Here is a 27,691-nt window from a genome sequence, read left to right on the forward strand (position 1 = left end):
TAAGCGAGTGCCCAAGGCCAACATGTATGCAGTCTGAATACGACAGAAGTCACACTGTCCTACGCGTCGTGACATTAACTATGATTTTGTAATTTTCTGTCTTTATTATGCAAAGCGCCTTGAACTTTGCATAATAGTTTGAGGTGCTGATGAAACGTGCTTTACAAATAAACTTGATGACCTGATTGATTAAAGATTGATGAGTGGGTAATAAAACTAGAACACTGCAATGCAAATAAAGTCGGATGAAGTTTTGCCCATGAACATATTGTGTTTTATAGACTGCAGAGCAATATCAATGGGACAAGGACAAGAGGTCCACGCAAGGAAGCTTATCAAGACATCAATGACGGAGGTATATATATTCTATGTGGGATGTTGTCTTCAGTTCCCCCTAACGGACTTTAGCTGTTACAGTGCTGCTGTAGAGCCAATGCATAACACACAGCCTTAAAAGTTATTAAACTCATGTGTCTAAAATTAGTGCATTAAATTTTATTTTTGATAAGTAAGTTGGCCTCAAGTATGTTAATCACTGGTCTTAAATTTAGTCTTGACAGAACAAGTTTGTCTCATATTTTATGTCGTACAAGTTTGTTGCACTCGTACGTCAATGTGTTCTGTGACTCAAGGCGTTTGAGGCTACTGGTAACTAGCTGTGGTCGTTCTAACCAGCTAACTAGGTTTTTTAAGTCCATCGTGGGTAAGTGAAAATTTATCAAGAATTGACTGGGCAGCATTCGTACATTTCTGTGGAGGTGCGTCTTAAATTCCAGTCATAACGGTCTTAAAAAGTTTTAAATTAAAATTTTAAATATCTAATGCCATTTGTTTTGGACAATATATAATTTGTAGGGTTCAGTTAGCACTTCCAGGAGATGATTTTACTGCTCTCTTTCAACATTTCTTTTCTGTTGTTTGTCTGATTGGTGAATTTGCTATTTCTGCTCTTATTGACACTGACGATTTGTCATATCTAAAGGGACGGACTGAAAATTTTAACTTAAAGTGAATCTTTCACTTTAAACTCATGTTGGAGCCTTTGTATAGCAGCGGCTCAAAAAAATTCATACCACTGGAAAACTTTATAACTCTCTCCACAAACCCTCTTCCAGGTCAAAGCTGGGACTCTGGCTTTGTTGTTGTCTCTGCTCTTCATGAGCGTCTTTCTTCCCCTCGCTGCCTCTGCTGTGTCATGGTGGTACTGCAGTTGATTTCAACTGCAGTACCAGTTGAAATCAACTGGTACTCGTATTCATTCGGGTCGCTTTTGTTGTAAGCCTCCTTGCAAAAGCGCACGTTGCAGAGCGCTGTGCTAGTTGGTATACTGTTGGCGGTGAAATTTTGCCTTCGCGGCTGCACGACTCTAACCCAAGGCTAAAATAAGTGTTTCCTTTCCTGTTGTTTCCCCCCTGCCCCTCACCATGTCCTGACAAATTGCAGCCTGTAGTACATAAACAGGTTTTAACCACACCTGAGCGAACAAAACCTCCTTGAGCTCAGCAATCCTTGTATCTCCTTGCTGTTTCCTATACTTTTTATTCCTACCCTGGTTATCAGTTGCCTTTGTAAGTTTGACTTGTCATAACTTTTTCATTAAAACCTTCAAATTCATTTGCCGCGTATCCGTATCTCTGCATTTGGGTCCAACTTCAAACCTACGACACGTCATGACAGTTTTCAAGCTATTTAAGCCAGATTGTTGAACATTTAACTTGATCTGTCGTACAGGGAGGCTGGGTCCTTCTGCAGAATTGTCACCTGGGGTTAGAGTTCATGGATGAGCTGCTTGAAACGGTCACAGTAACCGAGGACGTGCATGAGACTTTCAGAGTGTGGATCACCACAGAACCACACAATAAGTTCTCCATTACACTCCTGCAGGTAACACAGAGTAAACGTTGCATTCTGACCTACTGGTAACTTACACACAACTACTATAGTACACAAATATCCTTCTCCTCTTTGTCCATTTAGTCTTCTATAAAGTTTACCAACGATCCGCCACAGGGAATACGTGCTGGCTTGAAACGAACATTTGCAGGAATCTCACAGCACCAGCTGGAAGCGAGCAACCTGCCCATGTGGAAGCCCTTGCTGTACGGAGTGGCCTTTCTTCACACTGCTGTGCAGGTGATTGTCTTCAAACGACATTGCTGCTTTTCTTTTTTTCCTTCTTTTTTTTATTTTTTTATTAAGCATTTCTGTGATTTATTAAGCTTTTTATTGAGCTTAATATACGACAGAGCATTAGGGCCAGGTTAAGAAAATGACAAATACTAAATTACGAGAATAAAGTCAAAATGACACAAGGATGAAGTCGTAATAATACGACTTTATTGTCATAACATTGTGACTTGTACTTGAAATATTATAACTTTATTCTCATGTTATTTCAACTTTATTCTTGTAATAATATGACTGTTGTTATAAAAATACATTCTCAACTTAATATGTCAATGATACTCTTGTAATAATAGATGCAGACTGGCGAGAACCAAAAATATGCTTAATAAAAGCACAACATGGTTTGACATGTTTAAAGGCATTGAAAATGCCTTTATTGGGAAAATTGGGTTGAAAAAATGTTATACTTTAGAGCAGTGGTTTCCAAATATGATCTTCAAGCACTCCTGGTCTGCATATTTTAGATGTATCTCTGTTCCAGCACACTTGATTCAAATGACTGCATGACGTCCTCTACACCCACCAAATGCTGCAGCAGCCTGTTAATTCATTTAAGTCAGGAGTTTGGAAGCAAAGAGACTGAAAACATGCGGGGCAGATGCTTGATGAGCCGGTTTGGAAACAACTGCTTTAGAGTAAAATTTTAAATGTTTTTTTTTTTCTTTTGTCTTGTTAGTGGAGCTATAAATTTGTAACTAGATAATGTGATAATGTATCCCTAGATATTAAAGTAAATCAATGTTTTGAGTATTCCAGTAGAATGTAGTACTTGCATTCTTAAAAAAAGCAAAAAAAAAACAATGACTATTTAACATCTAAGATTTTTTTTGAAAGATGTATGCAGTTTCTGATTTTCTATGTTCTAGTCAGTGAGGGGAATTTAAAGTTGTTGGGTTTTTGTCACAGGAACGACGCAAATTTGGGCCTTTGGGCTGGAACATACCTTACGAGTTCAACTCGGCCGATTTCTCCGCTAGCGTGGAGTTTGTTGAGAGACACTTGGATGATTGTGGGCCCAAGCAGGTATGGATGAATCAAAAACGGTCCAAACGTCTGAAGGTCTCTGCCGAATTCATTGGTTTGTCCTTTTTTTCCCTCCGCAGGATGTTTCATGGGTAACGGTGCGATACATGCTAGCTGAAGTGCAATACGGAGGAAGGGTCACAGACGACTACGATAAACGCCTGCTGAAGTGTTTTGCTCGTGTACTACTCCCAGTCTTGTCTTAATTAGTTCCTACAAGTCCACTGTAGTAACATTTATGAAATATGTAAGACTATATGCTTTTAACTACAGGTGTGGTTCAGTAAGAAGATGCTAGACCCATCATTTGTCTTCTACACGGGCTACAGAATTCCTGTTTGTGAGACAGTGGAGGAGTACATGCACTACATCCAGAGCTTACCTCCTCTTGACGCACCCGAAGCGCTGGGCCTGCATTCTAATGCCGATATCACGTAAGATCCTGAATTTATGTGAAGCGCCGTCCCCGTTAAGAGCAAAAACCCAACGTCTGACATGGCTAGCGTCACATTTCTGCTGCATTTTCAACATTTCATAGATATCAGGCAAACACGTCCGCTGAAGTGTTGGACACGATCACCAATATTCAGCCAAAGGAAAGCGGAGGAGGCTCAGGTGCAACTCGAGAGTCCATTGTTTACCACATGGCAGAAGACATGTTGGAGAAGTTGCCTGACGATTATGTGCCACATGAGGTCAGGTTTAATCTTTTTTTTTTTTTTTTTTTTTTTATTGCACTAGTTCTTTTATCCACGAAATCTGAAATGTGTATCTGCTTGAATGAAGGTCAAAGCCAGGTTGCAGAAGATGGGCGCTCTAAACCCGATGATTATCTTCCTGCGTCAGGAAGTGGATCGAATGCAGAGAATAATCACCGTGGTGCGCACTAGTCTGATGGACCTGAAGTTGGCTATAGATGGCACAATAATCATGAGCGATGTAAGACTTCTGTTTCTAAACACTTTTTGTTCATTTCAGCATATATTCTTTGAAGGACAACTGCAAACACTTTACATTTAAGCTCATTTCCACAGCATGGAAATGAGCTTCCCGCTGAGCTCTACTTTCTTTCCTAGAACCTCCGTGACGCCTTGGACAACATTTTTGATGCCCGTGTTCCCAGCCTGTGGAAGAACATGTCCTGGGAGTCTTCCACGTTGGGCTTCTGGTTCACTGAACTCCTTGAGAGAAACAAGCAGTTTGACAGCTGGGTGTCTGAAGGCAGACCAAAAACCTTCTGGATGACTGGGTTCTTTAATCCACAGGGTGGGATTTATTATGCTGACGCAGATTTACACTGACGTTGTGACTAATTAGAAAATAACTAGAAAATATTCCACATTTCTTGTCTACAAGGTGGTGAGAAGGAGAACGTTTTCTCTTGCCAGAACATTTAAGAAAATAACTCAAGTGCAGAACTCCTGAAAACTCTTCATAGGACATTGCAGCATATGTCCATTTAATGCCCACACACTCGCTACAAATTTCTGACTATAATAATTGTCAAACACCACACAAAGCGCTCCATCATTCTGTTCTTTCAGGCTTGGAAGTCCATGCAGCTCATTTTCCCGCCCCCACATTCAAGACAGAGTTTTTTCCTTTACATGTTAAAAATCCATTATGTGGTTGGTTAATTGACTGACTGATGCCAACACCCTGTAATGTCTACAGGTTTTCTCACAGCCATGAGGCAAGAAGTAACCAGGGCCAACAAAGGCTGGGCTTTGGACACCGTCACACTTAACAACAAAGTTTTGAAAAAGGCAAGGGATGAAATCACTGCCCCACCCACGGTGAGTTTCTTTCTGTCCAGCAGTCATAGCTGTGAGGAGCAATAACAGCAGATGTATCTGCAAATCTAAACTAAACTAAACTAAACCAAAACCTACTTTGTTATCAACTTCGTTTCCTCGACAGGAGGGAGTTTACGTCCACGGTTTGTACCTGGAAGGTGCCGGCTGGAACAGAAAGAACATCCATCTTAGCGAGCCCTCGCCCAAAGTGTTGTTCACACCCATGCCCGTGATCCACATGTTTGCCATCAGATCCACCACGCCCCTTGACCCTAAGCTTTACAGCTGTCCAATCTACAAGAAATCGAGACGAACAGACCAGAACTACATCACAGCAGTGGCGTTGCCGACCGTCCTGTCACCAGATCACTGGATCATGCGCGGGGTCGCTCTGCTCTGCGACATTACATAAACATAGGCTGCGTCTTCTTAATGCCTTCTAGGTGTTCAGTAACTACGTGCCTATTGACATTTGTCTCTCAGGCAATGCTGGATACCTTTTTTTTGTTGTTGTTCTGAATCAGTAAATAAACATTTGTCTGAAAGCATATTTTATTTTTTGAAAGATTTCATTCATTTCGATTAGGTGGTGTAGTTGTTAAAAAATTACAAGCGAATAAGGGGATGTGGGTGTTTTAGAAACTGCTGCTCTTCTTGGAGTTTCACACAAAAACATCTCTCTGGTTCTGTTTCTGTTTATCCCACCTTTCCTAGGGTAAATCTTCCTAGGCGCACAGGCCAGGACTGGGACTTTTATGTGCTATTACGTTACACAGGCGCTGTCATTGGTCAGACATTAAAGTGGGATAATAAAAAGAAAAGGTCACAGTGGTAAATCATAGTCTAATATCTAATGTTTAAAAAGTTTTAATGCCCTTTAGCTCATACTACAACCACAAAAGTTAATATATTTTAATGGCAAATTCTGTATTTGTCAAGTAATGTACTGCATTATTGTGAAGTAGAAGTATATATAGAAGTTCAATTTTTGCCCCTTTTGTGATGTCAAATAGAATAATTTGATAATTTTCATTTTGGGGTGTCAGAGTGGAGAGAGTGAGTTTAATGTTTACACCATTGCTTTTCAGATTTGTACATGTAAAGAATTTAGAGAAATCCTTTTTCTTCTCCTTCACAGTATGAAATACTGCATGTTGGTCTGTCACATGCAGTTTAGAGTAAAACATATTGAAGTTTGTCATTTTACCAAAGCAAATTGTGAAATAGGAGTTTGAAAACATATTCCAATGAACCGACAGAGCAACGTCACTCTGTTGCGGATACAAAACAAGATGCCTAATAACAAGAATGAGGAAGAGGAACCGGGGAAGGAAGGTTTGAAAGTTCCTTCTGAAACAAATATCGAAATGAAGCTATTAAACGTTTTATGTTGTTGTTTCTAATTTGACCTTCAATAATAGCTTTTATTTAAACGCTATACGCATGTAAAGACTGGTTTTCTCTTTAAGAGTTAGGTCTATTCCCTACCACAAGGGGGCGACGTAACTATTTCGTGAGGCGGAAGCTGTGTTTTTTTTTTTTTCTAATGGATTTTGTTTTGGTTCTTCTCCACCTCCTAGCTAAGTGTAGCTTGCTGCTGTAGAGCTGCGGATATTTTATTTCTGATGTTTTTTTCTTTAATTGACAACTACAGAAGATGAAGAAGTTATTTGAGGACTTTAAAAAGGACATAAAATTTAAATCTGCAGGACCCGGGAAGAAGTTAACGGAAGATGCAAGGCAAATATAACGATTTATTGCTTTCTGTGGTGCTAACTATTGATTAAAAAAAATAAAATAAACACAAACAATTTATATGTTGGCTTTCTAGTGCATTTTTTAAATCTGCGAGTAGATAACTAATGTAATGCAAAGACGGTGGGAAACGCCCAGCTAACTTTGACCAGCAGATAATCCATCAACAAGCTTAGATCGCTAAATAAAGAAGCCACCTGATAACTAAAAGACGAAACAGTGCTGTCATCTGTGTTGTAATTAACTTACTTACATGTTGTAACTCATGGAGGTCTGACCTGAACTCATGACATGTTGGTGATCGCTTCAGCAGCAAGCCTGCAGTGGCTCCGAGCAGCTCCAGCACTAAGCAGAGTCGGCATTCTCCCAGCGAAGGAGCGCAGATGGCAGGGGCCGCGGCCCTGGCCCGCATCGAGCAGCAGCAGCGGCCCAAGGTGCACACCTCCCAGGACGCTATCAGGAACCAGGGTGAGAAACGCGCTGCCCTGAACCCAGCTCCCGAGTACCGCTTTGGTTAATACAGCAGCTAATGCAACTAATGATTGTTTTAGCAAATGGATTATTGTGTTGATTATTCTGATGATTAACCAAATACAAAAATTGTCACATTCTTGGGATTTTTTGAAATTTTATTTTGCCACTTAAACCTTTTATATATATATATATATATATATATATATCTATATATATATATATATATATATATATATATATATATATATATATATATATATATATATATATATATATACAGTATTAGAGATACATTTAAATAAATAATGCAATTCCTTTTTAAAACAAAAATAAACATAATTGCCTAAATTCAATTCCATCGTTCCTTTAGTGTATGTTTGATTATTTGTAGCAATGGATACATCTGCCAGCTGCTTACTGCATCCCCTGCTTATAATTTAAAGATTTGATAGGAATAAAATTCATATATGATTATTCTTAAATGTCAGGAAATTAGCAAGGAAAAAGACTTCGCATCATACTATCCCTCCAGCCTTTCATCTATTCTTCCATCTATCTAATGGTGCATCTGTCTCTCCGCCCCTCTGTTCTTTCATCTGCCAATCTGTTCATCCATCCAACTGTCAGGAACATAAATTTATTCTATATTGCAGCATCCATATTTTAAAAGTAGTTCTTTTTTTAGTTACCCTTTAGCAACTGTCATGAAATTTACTGAGCACTCTGCATAAAACCTGTTGTAAAAACCTTCAGAAGATGCAAATATAAATATATTATGAAAAGATCTGCTATTATTTAGCAGCAGTCTAGAGTCTGAATTATGATGAGAACTTGCGGCGCGCACACACACACACACACACACACACCTCTTTAAATCACAGCGTTGACTGAAGTGTACACAGCTACTATGTACAGTAAAGCAAACACTAAACGCTTAGATTTTGTTTAGTCTTGCAAGAATCTGGTTAAATAATACCAGTTTTCTTTGCTTCACAGTTAAGCGAGAACTGGAGGCGGAGGCAGCAGCTCTGGCTGAGAAGGAAAATGCAGTCACAGCCGAGGTACGTCCAGGCTTGTAATGCGTTCGTCTTGGTTTTGGCACTTCATTTAATGAGCAAAAAGTGTTATTGACAGTCATTTCTGTTCCAGGGATCCAAAGTGAAAGACCCGGCCTGCCTCTCTGTGTCCGGCGTTTACTTCACCTGCCCTCTCACCGGAGCCACGCTAACCAAGAGTCAGAGGGAGGTGCACATTAAAGAGGCCATTCTGATGGTACGTGTCCTCAACTCTTTGAAACCACAACATGCCTGATGTTTTTCTGAATGTTATAAGGGGATTTAGAACGAGATTAAACGTAATCCTGCTGGTGCTGTTGGCAAAACACGGCGTCTGTTTTTACCGTCAGCGCTTCGAGGAGGATGACGTCGAGGCTTCTGTCATGATGGTCCACACATTCAACAAAGACAGAGAGAAAGTGAAGGCAGCTGTGGACATCATCAGCAAGTAAATCTTGAATATATTATGTTATTTAGGCTTATATATGTTCACATTTTACCTTATCCATTTTCCCTGCTACTACCCCACATACCAGTCTCTCTTTTACCTTATAATTGTTTTTAAAAGCTTATTTGATTTTACTTTTGTTTTTTTTGTTTGTTTTTTTTACAGGTATGTTGACAATATATGTAAGAATCCATCAGAGGAGAAATACAGAAAGATAAAAGTTAGCAACAAGGTGTTCCAGGTGAGCTCAAAGCCAAACGTTCAGAACTAGGAAAATGTGAAAAAAAAAAAAATTTAAATCATTTTTAAACATTTTCAAAATCGCTCCTCAATTTGTTACAGGAAAAAGTACGTCCTGTGGAGGGCAGTCGGGAGTTCCTGCAGGCTGTGGGCTTTATAAGTGTTATGCTTCCTGTTGAGGGCCAAGGTGAATTTCTCCTGCTGTTTTCATCCCAGTGCCTTAAAAAGTTTTCACAGCTTTTAACTTTTCACAGTCTGTCAGGTTTCAACCACAAACATGTATTTTCTGCGATAGACTAACACAAAATGGTCCGCTTTAGTGAAGTCGAATGAAAAACTGATGCAGAGTGTTCCAAAACAAACAAACAAACAAACAAAAAAAAAGAGTCTAATGTGTTTTCACATTCACTCTTTGTATACTCTGATACCCTAAAATAAAACCAAAAACCTTTAAAAATTCGACTTGCATAACAGCAACGCTTAGTCAGTGTCTACATTTTGTGACCCGTGTTTACGTTTGACGGGCATCAGAGGAGGAGGAGGAGTTCCTGGTGTTGCCGGAGCAGAGTGACGACGCCCTGGAGCTGATGAAGGAGCGGAGGGACCGCCTTCAGAGGGGAGAGCCGGTCAGGGCCCAGCTGGACCGGCAGCCTCAGGCTTTCCGACCGTCTCCCAACGCGCAGCGCTTTGAGCTGCCGCCCGAGTTCTACAATCTGTCGGCGGAGGAGCTGAAGAAGGAGCAGCAGCAGAGGTGACATCACTGCAAACAAAACACTAAATCTTTCCACGTATCTAGCTTCTGGTGCGAATATGTTAGTGCACTTGAAATGCAACGAAACTGACTTACAAGTAATTTTTCAGCAAGAAGTAGGAGCTCGTTTGAAGTCGACAATTCCTTGGCGTTGGTGAAAAAGGTGCTAGCTCCACCGGCAGATTATTTCACTTGCTGCTTATTTTTTGCCCAGAACTGAACTGGTGGAGAAGAACGCCATGCTTCGCACGAAAGCCATGAGGGAGAAGGAGGAGCAGAGGGAGAGGAGGAAATACAACTACACCCTGCTCAGAGTCAGACTGCCTGACGGGAACCTGCTGCAAGGTAAGCAGCAGCCAGGCCTCAGTGAGCAGCTTAGTGTTAGTGGCTGCACTGACAGGCAAAATGAGTTACAGCGTTTAATTTCCCTTTAGAATCAATAAAGTATTCATGCGTGACGTCTTTTCCAGCCACGTTTTACGCCTGGGACCGTCTGCCGGCACTCTTTGAATTCGTCCGGGAGTCTCTGGTGGACGGCTGGCAGCCGTTTGAGCTCATCGCCCCCGGAGGGCAAAAGCTGGAGGAGTCTGAGGAGGTCACTCTGGTCGAATGTAACTTGGTGAGTTGAAGGTTCAAGACGGAAACAAGCGATGCTAAACACACTTAAATCTGCAGTGTGTACCTTTTTAAATATAGCCTATGGTTTTTATTTATGTATAAGGCCACTTAAGGAGAAAAAAAGTAGGAGGGATGTGTTTTAAACTCTATTATTATTATTATTATTATTATTATTATTATTATTCCAGGTCCCCGCTGCCCTGCTCACGTTTGCCTGGGATGCAGCCGTGCAGGCCGACATTGCCGCTGCAGGCGGGAAGAGCTCCGCCGCCCTCCTCAAACCGGAGCTGCTGGAGAGAATTCAAACCCTGAGCTGAGCGGAGTGGGGAGACGGCGCCCTCTGACCTCTGCTACCTCCTCCCTCTTCCTCACTGGTTGCTGAGGTGAAGTTGCCCCTTGGAGTAGTGCTGTATTTATTTTTACAAATTCTACTTAAAGTTGAAGATAGCAGCGCGGCGGCAACTTCACCCTAAGGGATTTGTTTTAAACCTACCCCTCTCTGTCTCTTTGTCTCTCTCTCTCTCTCTCTCTCTCTCCATGCGGGGACGCAGTCGCCCTCCGACATGTCTCAGCAGCCATTTGTATTAAAGGAGAGACACTACTAACATGTAACGGACATGTTTGTCTACGTTTCCCCCCCTCAGTGTCTCGGCTCATTGTAGAAGTTGCATGGTTCGGTTCGGTGGTTTAATGGAAGTCTCGAAGCGACCGCTTTCTTTCGTCAGTGTTCAAAGTGAAAGGTGAACTCCGTGTCGGCTGTGTGAACTCGTCACGTGACTCCGCCCGCGTGAGCTCCTGCTGCTTGTTTGTCGTCCGCTGGGCCGTGGCGTGCCGCTCTTTCCTGTGTTGTACAGCAGATTCTGCAGCCTCGGTTGGAGCACGAGACTTTTGATGAATCAGAAGTCAAATATTGTTTTTATATATATCGACCGGACGAACGCGGAGCGTTTAATAGCAGTACTTAACGTCACGCTGTTCGCTTGTGCATCTTAATAAACTAGAGAAACCTTCAAAAGGTTTGATTCATTTCGGTTAATTAAAGCTTGCAGCTATGAAAACCGCAAATTTAGTTTCTATTGACATTAAAGCTTTCAAAATGTATGTTGATGGAAATGTCTGCCTACTGAAGTAACTTTCTAATATATATATATATTATTTTTAATTTTTTTCCACTGACTTTCGACTTCATAAAACCTTAAATCATCACTAACTGTGGAAACTCTTTCCTGAAGCATCTTTGATTTTGGGCATCGCCAGTCTGCCCTCCACACTCCAATTTCTTAATTCCCAAATAAATTGATAAATGTAATTTTTTGTAATTTATTTGGGTCAATTGCTTTGGTCTCTGTCATGTCTTGAATCTCCCCAAACAAATTAATTCTGTATTTAAAGGGAAAAAAAAAAATATTGATTTTTTTTTCCGGAAACTGAATTTTTGGTTTTTCACGAGCTGCGAGACATAATTATCAAACTTAAAAATAAATGCCTGAAATAATCAGCTGATGTGTGTTGGACCTGCAGAGTAAGAGCCTGACTTCCTGAATTTTAAAATCACTGAAGAATAATTTAATTGATTGAGACATACCTGTACTTTAGTTGTTTAAAGCACTTTGAAGGAATATTTAAGACAAAAGATGGGTTTATTTTGTAATAATACTCTGTTCATTATGGCCACGAATGAAGGAACTTTGAAGGAACATTTAAGACAAAAGATGGGTTTATTTTGTAATAATACTCTGTTCATTATGGCCACGAAGGGGATAAACAATAATAATCCACAAACTATTATGGATTATCAGTAAAGCTTATGTTGTTTCCAACATTAATTTTGCTTTTTTTTCCTGAAATGTGTTTTTTTGAACATTGTGATTCTTCCTTGAAGTCTTGTGTTTGTTGAGGGTTTACATTAAATGTGTGGGAACAATCACCAAGTAGAGCTGCGACAGTATATTTATGTTTTACTGCCTCACCTCAACTCAGGTGTCGCTTTTTATTTTCCGTTAACTTTGAGTTCAAGAAGAAAAACATCTTCACTCTGAGATTCCTCTCTCTCTACAATACAAAATGAAAATCACATCTCCACATTTCAGTCTTCCACCTTATAACTTGCAGGTTGGATTGTTTTGCTAATGATTGGTGTGGATAACTTTCTACCTCTCATCATTCAGACTGATAGACCATTACTATGAATAATTTTAACATCTTTATTTTATTATACACCCGACGCAGCTGCCATTCAAAAGAGGAAGACTTTCCGTCGAAAACCTGATATTTGTGAAGGAAACTCGCCGCTTGTTTCTCCACTCTTCCAGTTGTAGCTCGACAACCTACCACCAACACACACACGGGTTTCAATATTTTCTGTGAAGAATTTATTTTCCGTGATTTAAATGTCATGCTTTGAGTTGTGCTGTTGCTCTTCAACCTGCCTGTTCTAAAGAGACTCCCTACTGCATATTTTTCTTTAATAAAAAATTCATAAGTCTGTGTGTGTTGTTTCTTTACAGGAGCCTTCGAGTGAGCAGCTTGTTTTTATATTATTGCATTAAGGCAAGCATTAAGTCATTAAACCAGGTAACTGTCGTGCATCACAGAAATAAGGCCCCAACACTGCAGTCTGTTTTTTTGTTTTTTACATATTCGCTAAACCTCACCATAAAGAGACAGAAATACTCCGCTCCTGGTCAGAAACAACCAATCAAAGCCAGCCGGAATGACTTAGAAAGGCTAAATGTGCTAATGGCAGAGAAACAACTCCATTACAGGAAGGAAAAACTGTTTATCCTCATTGATGGCTATGCTAACTAGCATTAGCATTCCTGACAGGATCTGTAGTGGGGAACCAGCAGTAGCCCCGTGGTCTCAAACTCCGGTCCGGCAACGTTTGGACGTCTCTCTCTGCTTCAGCACACCTGGCTCCAATATTTGCTCATTAGCACTTGCTTGACCGCCTGCTAATGAGTCGTTTAGCCTATTAATTCAAGTGTGTTGGCCAACAGATGCATCTAAAAGTTACAGAACTTTAAGTCTGTAGGCCTTCAATAATGCAGCTTGAGTCCATCGAGTGCCTAGTGTAGCAAAGGGGCAAGAGGAAGGGTGTGAGCAACCCAGCTTGATTGACAGCACCAAGACACTCCTCTCTGATGGAGCTGTGTAATTTTGCAAATTGCAGTATGACCTTCCTTTTTTTTCAGATTGCCCATCTTAGCATCAGGACATAGTAAGTTTTTATCAAATATATGAAATTATTAAGTTTATTTGATAGGGCCAGACACACATCGAGAGACAGTCCCATGTTTGCGTCATAGTGCCATAGCAACAGCTAATTCACAGCACTTGTCCCAAGATGGGCTTTTAAACGGTACCTCTAAAAAACTGAAGTGAAATAAAACATTGTTTATGAAAGCTACATACTGTAGTTTTAAATTTTAGACAGAACGTATCATTTAGTGAGTTCAGCAACAAAAGAAAACTGGCACACGATAGGAAAAGTATATTTATATAAAAGGTGCAGCAATTTTATTTGTTTAATGAATTTGTCCTGTTCAAGTAATCTTGAGAAAATACATATATTTATAAAACACCAACACTAACTAACTGTACACATTCAGACCTCTCTACCCTTCCAATGAAGGCAGCATGAATGAAACCAGTAAGATCACAATGTACAGATGAACTTGGGGCCTTGTTTTCCAGCACTAACTTCTGATAAACTATGTACAACTGGACCAAAAGAAAAAAAAAAAACAAAAGAAAAGAAAAAAAACACAACAGGTTTGTGGTTTCAAAAACCGTGATTATTGGTGCTCTTAACGCTTCGTATAACATTTATTTCTGCCCTTGTTCCATCTCGGCCCAAGCATTAGTAATAAGATGATAAGTTGCTTTGACTCTTCTCACAATTTTCAACTTTTATTCTCTAAACATCTACGACACCTTGTAGGGATTTTAAAAACACCCAGCCCAGCTTCTGCTGGCGTTGAGGAGGCGACACGCCACACGGCTTGAACACTCGAGTCTCCTTTGGATGCAGAATAATGAGTCACGAAGGGAGAGCTACAGAGGAAGAACAGCCTGCGATTGGCTCAGGCTGAGGAGAGCGTGGTGGCGGCGGCGGCGGCCGTTTCAGACGCATCGACTTCCATTGAACAGTCTTCCTCGCTGCGGGGCTTCTCTTTCTTGGCCGCTGCAAAGTCAGATCAGGTTTGATAAACTGGAAAACGCATTTAAAACTGAAGCGCTCACATGTATGCCTACTAGGGCAGGGAGACAAAAGCTAACATTTTTTTCATACCAGATCTAGTTTTAATTGATTTCTTTTTTTTGACAAGAGAAATTAAAAATATTTTTCAAAAAGTGACTTTTTTTTTTGTCGTCAACCCTTCCCCGCGCTGGGATACAGAGTGAGAATTTTTGATTAATTACAAAGAATGTAGTCATAATAATAGATTAGAGATGCTATATTACCAGAAAATGTCTTAAAACGGAGAAAATTGGCTTTATGAGAAACGAGCTTTGACAGTTTTCAGATTATGCGGTTCCTTCTTTGAAATAAGACAAAGTTGTTTAAAATGTCAAATGTTTAAAATTCCAGCTACTGATAACACTTATAAAAATCAACATCAAGTTACAGTTTTATCTGTAAACTTATACTAAAAGAAGAACTTCGCAAGATGCTCAACATTCCTGATTTTAATTTTGTTGTTGTTGGGAGTTCTCGTTAAATTAATACTTTGTTCTCCTGTTATTTCACCTCTTCTCTTTGTTAAAAATTTAAAAAATCATAGCTTGACTCTAATATTGACCTGATTTCAAAATGTGCATAAATAGAAGCCTTAAAATACGCTTGTCAAACAAGATGGCCGCCTTGGGACACCCAAACACTCCATTGGTGGAAGAATCCTGATTTTCAAAAAACATTGAAACATATTTTCCCAGCCCTAGTTTCTGCTCCTCTCAGGTAACTCACCGCTCTGTGTGGAGATAATGACACAGTCTTCATCATAGTCATCCTCAGTGTCGGCCTGGAAACCGTCCGTCTCCGCTGCTTCGGCCTGAGAGAGAGAGAGAACAATAAAGCCACATTAACAGATTGTTTTCCATCGGGGGGGTGAGAGCTTTTCGGAGGCATGCCTGCTCAGGATCGTTGCATCTCTTCATGAACTTGGTGATGGACATGCTGCCGGCGCTCTTCCTCTTGTTGGAGGCCGACTGGGCGGCGGCAGCTTGGGGCGTGGTCGGAGAGTTTCCCTGGGAGCCCGTGGCCGCCTGGGGCTCGTCGCGGGACTCGTCCCGCGCGCCGGTGGTGAGGTAGGTCCACTTGCACGGCACTGGGAGAGCGTCCTGGCCGAAGCGGGTCAGGACGTCGGCGTGCACGTACCAGCAGCTGCGCTTGATGAAAGAGCGCTTCTCGTAAACGGCGTTGCTCCTGATGAGGCGCCTCACACGTTCCCTGAGGGAGAAGAAGACGGAACGTCAACAGAACGACTACCGGAAAGGCGCCAACGTTTAAATCTAGCTCAACGTTGCTTTACCTGGACGGGACGTTTTCTGGAGGACTCCGAGGACTGGGCAGCTCAGACGGTGACGACGAAGACAATGAGGAGGAAGAGGAAGAGCTCTGGTGACGACAAAACTCCTGGAACTCAGAGATGATGACTTTGCCGCTGTTGGGGTTCCCGTGCAGCAGGGGCAGCAGCTGACCTAGCACTGAGAGAGGATTCACCTGAGTGTTACCATGCTTAGGAAAAGGTTGTTGGAGTTTAACAAAAACACTTAAAGGAACAGTTCACTAAATAATAACTTGGCCGACGCCATAATGTAAATGTTTGTGAAATATTCACCAAAGATTTGGTGGCTAACAATTATTACGAGGAGCCGTGTTTGCATAAGACAGGTTTACATTTAAGCTCATGGAAGGCATGTTGAAACTATTAGATAGAAGAATGCATCAGTGTAAAAATATTAATATAGATTTAAATTTCTCTACAGTATTATTAAGACTTTCGGCCAATTCGGCTGAGCCATCAGCACGAGAAACATTAGATAAATAACTAATGATTGATCACTACAACAAAATAAAATAATTGCAACAATAAACACAATAAATAATTCTTTGGGGCACCGAATGCTAAATACATGACTTGTGCTTCAAGACTGGAAGTTGTCTGGTGGAATTAACAAAAAACAAAAAAAAAACTTTAAGCTCTTATTGGTTTTAGGGAGAAATGCTGCAACTTCCTTGCTGACTTTTATTGATGATTTCACTCCAATTATAATGTTCCAGCTATGCAGATAAAGCTCTATAACCTCAGGCTGTTTAAACAAAGTCATTCTTTTCTTCACAATAATTGCCTTGAAAAGGTTTGGGCTGTACGAGGAAGGAAATCTAACACATTTGAACGTCACATTTTTAGCCAATGCCACATTGAGAGGAAAAAATATATAAATTTTAAACTTACGCTGCTCCTCTCTCTGCCCTTTCTGCAGCAGCTCTGCAGGCGTGGGGCTGCTGTCCGCAGTGGGTAAAGGGTCGATGAGACACACGGCGTAAGGCTGGAAGGCCTCCTGACCGGCTCCGTCTTCGTCCCACACACAGCCTCTGACCACGGCCTCCAGCACCTTCATCTTCTTCTTGCTGGACATCAGCTCATCCCACTCTCTGGCTTTCAGTGTCTGACGCAGTTTTTGCTTCTCCAGGTCGCCGCCGTCCTGTAAAGATGTAAGTTTGTTTCTTTTTTTCTTTTTTTTACTTGTGACTTAAAGACACACTTGGGAAATGTCAGGTTTCTACAGCATTTTTCATTTTCTATTTCAGTGGTTCCCAAAGATTTTCTGGGCCCCCCCCCTATGGATACAATAAAATGTCCCTTAAAAAAAGAAAAATAAATAAATAAATCAACTGGGCACACACATCGTTCAACCAGACATAAACAGATACACATATTTTGTTTTCAAACTCCCCTCAAGTTTATTTCACACTTCAGGTTGCAACAAAACAAACTACAAACCATCTTTACAGTGAAACACTTTCATGTAACTTTTTTTTTAATTATTCATCCATGAACCCTTCCCTGTAATGGCACTGCGCTCCCCCTAGGGGGCGCGTCCCACACTTCCTGTCTTTGAATTGAAACATAAACAGGAATGGTACATATTTGACAAAAAGACCAGTGACCCCTTTGACCTGAATCACTGACTAACTTCCCACTTCAACTCGAAATAAACAAAAGATTTAATCATACCTCCTCCTCCAGAGCACCTTCATCGTCTGAGAGGTAGCCATGAGGAACGAAAAAGCCATCGTCATCGTCGTCATCATCCTCCCCGCCTTCCTCTTCCTCCTCCTGCAAATAATTTTTGTTCAGTTAAGCAGTTGTTGTGAAGTTATTTATAAAATAAAGATTTTCCCCGTGTGAAGCCCCGTAAAATACATCTGTACGCTGCGATCGGTAGTTACTCAGAATACAAGTGTTGCTTTAAACACTAAAGCAACGCTTGTATTCTGAGAGAAAACATCATCAGCGTTTTGAAAATTAAAACCTGCTAAAGCCTTAACCACAGAGACATCTGAACAGAAACGAGTGGAAATCATTTATGTGGGCTTTCAGACATTTTACAAAAGCTCCATTCACAGGATGACTATGTAATTATGCAAAAAGCAGGCCGATTTCTGATCAAGAAACTGCAAACGTTTAAACGTTTCTCTTTCCAAGAACTCATAAATTGCGATTTACTTTAATTTTTAAAACAAAATGTTGAACAACAAAAGCTACTCTAGTGATAGTCCTGTCCACTCACCCCTTCACTATGAGACAAAGACTCTCCGGGTTCCTCTTCCTCCCATTCTTCATCACTGTCCACCTCATAGTCCAATAAATCCTGTGGTGGGAGAAAACAGCCGTGACCTACACAACCACGACTATTTGTTTAATTCAAATAACTAATTGTTTCTGGAAACCAGCTGTACCTTGTCCTGCCTGAGGGGGCAGCGTGGAGAAATATGTGAGCTCTTCTTCCTCCAGGTGCCCCAGTATGCTGGACGGTAGTTCTCGTGGAACTGCAGCAGCTTCATCGGTCCGTAGCGTCTGCGGTCCGGTGTGTCATCCGGTTTAGACGGGTCCAACGCTATGCAGTCCCTGAAGGAGCAGAGCGGGAAGGAAACGCTGGTTAACCGAAACTTAGAGAAAGTAATATAATATATATATATATATATATATATATATATATATATATATATATATATATATATATATATATATACACACACACACCCTCGTTTTGCGCTGGGGGGGGTCCACCTTCCCAAAAAGAAACCCTTATTTTTTACAATTATTATACAGCATAATTAAATACTCTACACTGAAACCAAAGAACAAAACCTGTTTTCAGGACCAAGCATTTTGTTTTTAACAAATAGAACGCTTTCTTACAAATACCTACAGTAAAATAATCATTTTAATCACCAATACGAAGTACACTAGACCAAATTGTGACTGGCGTATTTTCGCTGCGGCCTCACTTCGCTCTCTAGTGTCTTTTTCTTCTGAAGCCTGTGGTGCCGGTGTTTTTTTTGTTTTTTTTTTTCGAAAGAAGAACATAGATATCGGTAGTTGTTGTCGCTCTTTTTTTTTCTTCTGGGCAAAAATATTTATCGAAATTTGCCAATCTGTATTACGTACATTTAAAGACCGTAACGTTATTGGCACACGGGTGGAGAAGAAGCGCGGAGACTGTTTAGCCAATCAGGACGCAGAACACAAGGCACTGTGAAAAGAAAAACTGCACAAAAAACTCAGCGAAGCAGCGAAAGGTGAACCGCGTTACAGCCAAGGTTCACCTTATAGAAAAAGGCAGCTTTTGGCATCTGCAGTTCGTTTCTAGAGGAGTGAACACATTTTCCTCGGGCGTCTCCAAACTTTTACGAAAATCAATTCCAAACACTTTAAAAGCTTTTCCAGGAAAACACTTCTTACACTTCTTGAACGATTCAACTACTGCAGTAGAAAGTTTGACAGAATGGGAAAAGCTAAAAGACAATGGTGACATGATTATGATTAACCCACTTTCTCCTCACATTTCTCTCTTTTTGGTTTCTTTTGGCAGATGGTGTGATATTGAGATTTCCATAATTTATTTAAATCTCAAGAGGAAGATTTTCTATTTCTTCATCTAAAATGCAATTGATGTCAACGGTCCACATTAGAAATGAAATGGTTTAATTAATTCCCAAACATCTTTCACTCTAAACAGTCCGGTGTTTTTTTTCTAATCTTTGTTTAAATCTAACGTTTCTCTAAATAAATTGCCAAAGTATTTAAATGCACAAAGTGAAGTCAGGCTGGAGACATTGTTCTGATTTTAAAACAAACTACAACCCACGTTTCTTCTACAGGTTGTATAGATTCGATAAAATTCTTTTACCAAAAGAATCTAATAAATACTTCTAACTTTTAAAATCTGTCCGTCTTAAAAAGACTACAACAGCTTTTCCATCAGCAGAAAAACACAATTTCCTCAACTTCACACTCATTAAAGCATTAAAAACTGGATTTGAAAAATAAAAATGGTCATCGTCTGACAAGAAATTATAATATATAATTAGATTTTCTCCTTGCGTGTACGCATTATCAACCGAGCGCCGGGAAATCAGCAGAAGTTATCGTTTATTCAAATATTTATCGAAAAGACTGCAGTGATACGAGACTCACTCTACTGCTAAAGTCAAAACACACCTGATTCCAATTATTGAATTACTCCCTTCAACTCCAGCAGAATCTTATTAATTAACCTTTAAATTGAATCAGGTGTGCTGCAGCAGAAGACATTAAAACATGCAGGGAAGTTGGGAAAAGGAAATGTTGAGTGAAATGTGTTTGAGTCTGCAGGTCAGGATAGCGATTAAAAGAAAATAAATAAATCAAATCAGATTTTCAAGCATCTCCTGTGAGCCAACATTGGACATTAATCTTTGCTCTCAGCTCTGCTAATTGACAGCGCAGCCTGTAATTAATATCAACATTTTGAAAGTCAAATAGTTTTGTAAATGTATAAATTTTAATTTCGGAGACTTTTTTTTAAACTATTATTATTAAGAACGACAGCAGATTTCCTCCCCATCACACTTGGAAGATTAGACGTTCCAGATCAAATAGGTCTGTTTAGAAACGTTTTATGGTATCTGTATAGTTAACAGACGTAAACGGGGTTTGGACGACTAGCAAAGTTTAGTTTCGAATCACAGCAGGAGAAGCAGCTAAAGTTAACACACACATCGACAGAAACGATCTTTCTTTTATGGCCCTGAATGCCCTCAGTGATTCTGTTTTCTAATGAAAACTTTACACTCTTCATAAATTAATTCACTTTGTGGCGCCATCTGCTGATGCGGAGGTTTTACGCGGCCCACCGCGTCACTGCTGTTCATTTTAATCACTTTTCATGAGTAGAAAACCTTGATCCCTAAATAAATTAGACGGAAACTCAAATCCCAACAGAAACGTTCCAGTCCCTGTTATAATAATTTAAATGAAGGGCTAAAGATCCCACTCAGAACCTAAATTTGTTTGGATTTCTTACGGAGTCTCAAATTTCTTTTTACTTCATAAACAATAGTTGAGGTTTTGTCTTTATTTATACAGTCTATCAAACAAATCTAGTGATTCAATTCAATCAATTAATTAATTAATTAATTAATTAAGAAAAAAAACAGCTCCTTAGAAACTGTTTTTTTTAAATTGTCATTTCTTTGTACTTATCAGTTCTGGGCAGTATGACCTTTGGTTACGTGAGCTTATTTGAAAAAGCGACAGATTATTTAGTCAGCAGAGCAAGAGACAGAGCAATGATGACACAAAAAAATAAAAAAGAAGAAGAAAATATCAAAACAGTGTCTCAACGGAGGGAACTTAAACTAGAACAGGTCCTACAACCTGGTATCAAAGTCCTGGTATCTACTCCGTCAGAGCGTCTGGTTGTTAAGCTAAAGATCAAACCCTCAGGATGTAAGTCAGTAAATCTGCCCTCATCGTTTTCGGACCAGGTCACCGATCCTGGCCGTTCTCACCCGAGCGTGTCCGCCTGTCTGGGTTCGGTGCGTCCCGACCGTCTGGGTTTCTGTCCAGTCCAGTCTTTCAGTGCGTTCAGGTTTTCGGCAGGTTTCAGCAAACACCGGTCCAGCTCCTCCAGAACCGAGTCGTCACACTGAACCCGACACAGAGGCGCCAGAGACATGTTCTCTTTAATTTCAAATGGAGCGAACTTCCCACACGCAGCTGCGAGAGTCTGAGGAGACAGAGGGATGGGAAGCACTTAGAAACAAATTCAGAGTCCAAGATGATGATGATGATGATGACGGGTCTCTGATCTGTAGTAAAGGTGACCTACTGACCTTTGGGGCCTGCTGGATTTTGGGTTTCTGTAGAAACCGAGTGATTTCTGCTTTCTCAGCTTTTAGGCGCTGGAACCCGAGATAAAACAGTCAAAACATAAATTATTAACCAACTTCATCACATTCACAAAATATTAGCTTCTACAAAGACCCACATCTTTCTCTTCTTTCAACCGTTTCTCTTCTTCCTTCATTCGCTTTTCTTCCTCCTTCTTCCGTTTTTCCTCCAGCTTTGCCCTGAGGAAGAGAAATAACATGAAATTTGTGACCAACGTCAAAGAAAAACAATACAAAAAAAAACCCTAACACGTCTTTATACTTACTCAAGCTTAGATTTCCGCAGCTCCTCTTTTGCTTTTAGCCTCTCCGCCTTTTCTTTCTCCTCCTTTTCCTTCTTCTCCCGTTTTTCCCTTTCTTTCTCCTCTTTGAGCTTGCGAGCCTCTTCTTTCTTCTTTTCCTTTGCAGCTTTGGCTTCTTCCTTCTGCCGTTCCTTCTCCTGTCGCAGCCGGAGCCGCTCTTCTTGCTCTTGTAAACTCTGCAATCAGACATGATCAGATTTCCTAAGGATCAATTCAGGGGGTGTAAGAGACCCTGAAACAAAGTGTTAAATCTTAACTGGAGGAACATTTGTAGAAACTCTTAAAACAGTTTCTAAAATTGCTTCCTCTTTAAAATCACCAGCTTTTCCAGATTTCTCAGCCTATTTTTTTTTTACCATCTAAAAACATTAATTTCCAATAAATTATATATATATATATATTTTTTTAAACGTTGATCCTGAAAAACCTCCAATTATAAACAAAACAAAGAACAGGGAATACAACAAGTTGGTCTTTAATCCTGGTAGTAGAACATCTGCAACTGCGCTTTTTCCTCCAGTTTATTATATATTGTTTAATTTTATTCCTATGACATCACAGATTAAGCTTATTGTAAATATTTTGGTCTGAAAAAACATTTTGATTTACCTAAAATGAGCCAATTTTTATCTTTTTATTTAAAATCAGAGATACTTAAGTTTAAATAAGTAAAAAAATATATTTTTCATACATTAGGTCCTAATTCCACTGTAGCTACGTTTTCCTAAAAATCTTCAAAGTTTTCATTTCAAAACGGGAATTTTTATAACCCATTTTCTTACCCGATTGTAGATCGAACTCCAAGATTTTTTGATAGCAGAATACGACCAGAAAAAAATTATAATTGGATCCTACAGCAAGCAATATCACTTTCAACAAGTCAATAAGCTAAAATTTTATTCTGAGCACCAACGAAAAAAAACAAAAATACATTTCCAGCATATCTATTATCACTTTTGATAGATAAATCAAAATGTCTTAGCAAATACCACAAAATATACAGAATTACATACAATCACCAATGCAGTAGTGTGTGCAATAGGGTGCACGGATTAAATCTTTGGTAGGATATGACGTTTTATTTTATACATTTACGTTTTTTTGTAATATGACTGCAATTAAATATTTTACTGAAATTGTTCAACATCAGGTTTAAGTCACCCGCCTATTTGTCTAATTTAATTTCATAAACGTGGACGTTTACTTTGTAGTATGTGGGAAATGGGAGATAAAGTTTAGAAAAGCAAAAGTTTCTCCGTATTTATCCAGACCTGGAAAACAAAGACAAAGATTAAGGTACTTCTTCCAGACTTTCAGGCTGCATGTGAACCCTGGTAACTTGTCAGACCGCCTTGCAGCAGGAGCTGAACTTTACGAAGTTTACCTTTAATGAGCGCCTCTTGATCTTTTTCTCCTCTGCTGGTATCTTAGGAGTGGTGGGGGTCTTTGGGTCCTGCAACAGGAGAAAAAAACATTGTATGGGGTGTTTTACTGACAAAAATTCTTGCAAGAACAATAATAGCAAATAAGAAGAAAATTTAGGCGTTGTACTCTTTTTTTTTTTTTTAAAAGGGGTTTTTGGTTATTCTTTTTAGACTTATTTATCAAAATGTAGAAAGCAAATAAATATTTAAATACATTTTGGTGATCACTTTCAGCAATGCCAAAATCATTTCTTAAAAAAATATGGAAAATGGCAAACTACACGTCTAATGAGCGATTTATTTTTTTTTTTTTTTAGCAACAAAGTTTTCACAGTAGAAAACTGGGAATGCCATAAACTGCCCCCATGCTGGTTCGTACTTTAGGTGTAGTGGTTGCCGTCGAGTCGCCAGTCTTGGTGTTTTCTGGTGAGCTCTCAGACGTGGAGCTGGCCGATGACGGCGACTGTGTCGACTTATTTCCCGACTCGTTCTGCTCCTCTGGCTCGCTGTCTGAATCCTGAGTAGTAGTATCCAGCTGGGAGACAGATGTGGCGAGATCCTCTTCTTCTTCTTCTTCTTCTTCTTCTGCCTCTTCGTCAGTAATTAAGACAAAATCTGCAGTCTGTGTTTCAGGAGTGTCAGTAACGTTCTTGTGTTTCCCAGCAGCCTCTGTTCTGTCTTTGCGCTGCTGCTTGGGTTTCGCTGGGGGACGAGAAACGGCCGGAGCAGGTGAGCCGCGGCTCTTTACGGGGGACGACTTGTCGTCGTCGGTCAGGTCGATGACCGCTTTACTGTCCGAGGACGCAGAGGAAGCGGGGCACCTGCGCCTCAGGAAGCCGTCCAGCGGGCCGCGGCCGTTAACCAAAGGCGGGCCGCTGCGTTCGGAGAGAGGAGACGACTCGTTCTCGTTCTGCGTGTCCGGGTCTGCTGGTCCCGGGCAGGAATGGGTGCAGGGACGCTTCGGTGGCTGGTTTTCTTTAGGTTCGGCATTCAGGCGCTTGAACGGGAGACGAGCTGGAAACAAGAGAAGAGAAAAGAAAAAGCGAAGCAAGTCGATGGTTACAAATAAATTCTATTGTCAATAACTCACTGTTATTAAGCTACACTTGTATCACTAAATTAATATGCTCAGCTTTGCATCAGTTACACCAAAGTTGTTTTTTTTGGGAGAAATGCAGAGTGCCTGTTTACACTGATAATTTTTACAGTACTGTAAAAAAAAAAAAAAAAAAAAAGGGTTGAATTTTTAGTTAAAGTTTTTAGTAATTTTTAGTATTTTTGATCAAACTGATCTATTATTAAACCAAGATAACATGAGTAAATACATAAATTGATCAATGAATTATTTATTTTAAGTAAAAAAAAAAAAAAAAAGTCAAGTGTTTGTGATGACTGGAAATTAGATTTAGATTTGGACTTTAACTAGGCCAAACCCAATACCTTCCTTTTGAGTTTTTAACACTTCAGTGACTTTTGGTGACTAAATTTCTTTAAACCCAGGAATGATGTGCTGTTTGTTTTTTTTAAGATCATTTTGGTCAATCCTTAGCTGTCAGACGGTCTTATTAAAGTTTTGAAAAGCTTTTCAATTTTTGCCTTCATGTTAGAGGATGTATTATGAACAAATTTAAACAACCCCATGTCACTTTTACCTTGAATAAGTTTCTTGTTGGCATTACTTGATTTGCAATCCATGCCTGAAAGAAAACAAAATTAGCAGATTAGAGATTAACTGATGACATGATAAACCTATGACTACACAGATAAACATGTGACATTCAATCAAATGCCACCAAACAATAGTTTCCAACTATTTAATCATTTGTCTGTTTGATCATGGATGCAGTAGACGTGCATCCATCATCAAACACTTTCTAGAAGTGTAAGCGTGTTGAATCTAAAAACCTGTGACGCTGCATTCATAAATCCTAACCCTGTGCTCAGAGTGCAATATGAGGCTGGATGTAGTGGCCGTGCTTGGCTCACTCTCCCGCCAACCTGTGTCTCAGTCGGGGCTACAGAGGCCCAACCGGATCGAGGCTGCAGAGTGAGCAGCACCTCGGGGTTGCCAGGTAATATCTGACTGGCCTTCAGACAACTGGGAGCTTTGGAAAACCCACTCTGAACATCTGTAGCGCGCTGTGGTTTAACAGCACGTAAAACGGACATATGAGAAAGCAAAAACAAGAAGTGAGCTTTGACAGCCCTCTGCAGAGAGCAGCTTTGATCTTACGTACAAGCTTTGAGCCTCCCAGCCATGCTACACGACTAGCTTTGCATGCTACTTTAATGACACTAGCCAGCTACTGTGCTACGCAACAACAGACTTAGCCGTCACTGCTAGCTATTAATGTAAAACATCTTCAGTAGAAACTGTTGACAAGACAAAGGCACGGCGTGGCGGCACTTAAATGTCTCCTAAATGACAATTAAGGTTGAAAAAAATCACACTGGTATCATGTTAACAACAGTGTAGAGGGCAACTGCTTTCAAGACCGCAGCAACAGATTTATGACCCAAACAAGAGCTTTTTCATGAAATAATACAAGTACAGTATATACATTTGAGCATACCCGATACTGGTAACGCTGACAAAGTTACCACAGTGCAACAGAAGCTGAGAAATATTATACCTGTAGTTAATTGATTAATCGATAAGTTAGTTTTGAAAAGGTGATTCCCCTGTGGCACAACAGATAACATTTCTGCATGTTTTAAATGTTCAAGCTTTCAAGACAAGGATTTACCTCTTCCGTGGGGAGTCGACACTGCCAAATGTCCGTCCACAGATGAACTTTCCGCCGCCAACATCCCAACTACTGACCCGGGGCCTCTTTAATACACAATCTTCTGCAGTTAAACAATTTTGACACACCGACAAGAGCAGCGTTAACGCCAAAAAGGCCCCCCCACTGGTTATTAAGTATCAAGTTCTTATTTACACGTCATGCGATCTTAATTTATTTCACATAAGCATAACTAAAAGTCTTTCCGCATCTCCTGCGTTCTCCCTCTGTTCACCCCGCCGCTTGCCTCGCGCTCCCCGAGTCGGAATTGGCGGGAGTCGGGTCCTTCCATCAATGACCTTCGCTGATTGGTCGAAATCAATTATTGGCTCTTCCAGGGTACGTTGGATTTCTGCACCTGCGTTGGCCGCTTACTCCAGCATTCGTTCGAAAACTTTAAAATCTTGACATGTTGATTAAGAAACGCCCAAAGTTTCTTGGATTTCAAGATGTCTTATTAAGATAAAAGGGGTTGATCTCTTAAAATTAATAGAGGTGAATCAAAAAGTGTAAATAATGTGTACGCTATCCGTATCGTACTGAACGCTCCTTGTCAGCAGCCAAAACACGTCACATAATTTTTTTCTTTTACAGGAAGTGCGTTCCGGCTGATGTTTCGAGTTTTGTGATTGGCCACAGAACTTGACTTTACCAACGCTAACCCGTTGCAGAAGAGGAACGATCATCATGTCCGCCATACTGTGTGTGGCAAAATTTGCCTTAAATGCTAATAAAAGTGTGAAAAACATGTAAGAACAAAAGAAGCAGAACAAGTGCAGTTAAGCTAGACCAATTTAGATTGAGGCTTTCATTTGATAGTATAAGCGATGATAATGTTTGAGAAGGATTTTGACATCTGAAGATTAAAATTACTTAAATTAAACTTACTTTAATCTATTTTTGAAACTATACCAAATACACTAGTTGAATTTATTTTTAATTCCAATAATTTAATAATTTCAATTCAGCTACTTTTCAAAACATTAAACAGAACAACAAAAAAGACATGAAAATTAACTAAATTCAACAAATGCTTAAAGATGATTCCCAGTATTATTTATTTGTTTGTGGGTTGCACATTTCAGATACTTTGAAAATTACTGTATGTTAACAGAAAGGCTAGTCAATATGGCGGCGATTTGACCATGGTCAGCGTGTGTCTTCTGTATTTTATGCACCTGTATTTTATGTGTATAAAATACAATGCACAATTTTTATAGTAAATTGAAGGCTATAATTTACTTCTAAGTAAGTTAATATGTCAAAATAAGATGAATAAAGAAATGTGTGAAATTAATTTAAGTTTCATTTTTAATTATTGTAATGGAACTTAAGATTATTCAGCTAATAAAACTTGTATTACTTAGATAATAATTGCAATAATAA

General features: G+C 39.9%; 3 protein-coding genes across 4 annotated transcripts in view; 2 read left to right on the forward strand and 1 right to left on the reverse strand.

The window, feature by feature from the left end:
- Positions 1–5,556, forward strand: part of LOC122838423 (dynein axonemal heavy chain 8-like) — a 39,438-nt gene extending 33,882 nt beyond the window's left edge. Inside the window, exons 82-92 of the mRNA XM_044129066.1 lie at positions 282–355; positions 1,732–1,884; positions 1,978–2,133; positions 3,094–3,210; positions 3,291–3,392; positions 3,484–3,644; positions 3,749–3,905; positions 3,997–4,149; positions 4,287–4,476; positions 4,885–5,006; positions 5,131–5,556. Of these exons, the coding sequence (XP_043985001.1) occupies positions 282–355; positions 1,732–1,884; positions 1,978–2,133; positions 3,094–3,210; positions 3,291–3,392; positions 3,484–3,644; positions 3,749–3,905; positions 3,997–4,149; positions 4,287–4,476; positions 4,885–5,006; positions 5,131–5,418 (1,673 nt within the window). The 3' untranslated portion in view covers positions 5,419–5,556. The remainder of the gene's footprint in view (positions 1–281; positions 356–1,731; positions 1,885–1,977; positions 2,134–3,093; positions 3,211–3,290; positions 3,393–3,483; positions 3,645–3,748; positions 3,906–3,996; positions 4,150–4,286; positions 4,477–4,884; positions 5,007–5,130) is intronic.
- A 985-nt stretch (positions 5,557–6,541) lies between these two features.
- On the forward strand, positions 6,542–12,374 carry ubxn6 (UBX domain protein 6). 2 transcript variants are annotated; one of them, XM_044129064.1, is made up of 11 exons: positions 6,542–6,746; positions 7,075–7,229; positions 8,232–8,296; positions 8,385–8,507; positions 8,641–8,738; positions 8,904–8,979; positions 9,081–9,165; positions 9,510–9,729; positions 9,944–10,074; positions 10,200–10,348; positions 10,536–12,374. In XM_044129064.1, exons 1-11 carry the CDS (start codon positions 6,664–6,666, stop codon positions 10,662–10,664), a joined length of 1,314 nt encoding a protein of 437 aa, XP_043984999.1. In that variant the 5' UTR covers positions 6,542–6,663; the 3' UTR covers positions 10,665–12,374. The 2 variants fall into 2 exon arrangements, with proteins under 2 accessions (XP_043984999.1, XP_043984998.1); XM_044129063.1 differs by having other exon boundaries at positions 6,547–6,746; positions 7,072–7,229.
- A 1,451-nt stretch (positions 12,375–13,825) lies between these two features.
- Positions 13,826–26,904, reverse strand: chaf1a (chromatin assembly factor 1, subunit A (p150)). The gene is made up of 16 exons (XM_044129067.1): positions 26,267–26,904; positions 25,172–25,216; positions 23,899–24,533; positions 23,480–23,548; positions 22,060–22,271; positions 21,892–21,973; positions 21,737–21,805; positions 21,413–21,630; positions 18,317–18,485; positions 18,148–18,228; positions 17,592–17,693; positions 16,809–17,058; positions 15,882–16,056; positions 15,481–15,799; positions 15,317–15,401; positions 13,826–14,533 (listed from the first exon to the last, which is right to left on the reverse strand). The coding sequence occupies exons 1-16, from the start codon at positions 26,328–26,330 to the stop codon at positions 14,433–14,435; spliced, it is 2,676 nt and encodes an 891-aa protein (XP_043985002.1). The 5' UTR covers positions 26,331–26,904; the 3' UTR covers positions 13,826–14,432.
- Between the last annotated feature and the right edge of the window lie 787 nt (positions 26,905–27,691).

This window comes from Gambusia affinis, linkage group LG10 (assembly GCF_019740435.1).
Source record: "Gambusia affinis linkage group LG10, SWU_Gaff_1.0, whole genome shotgun sequence".
Lineage (NCBI taxonomy): Eukaryota > Metazoa > Chordata > Actinopteri > Cyprinodontiformes > Poeciliidae > Gambusia > Gambusia affinis.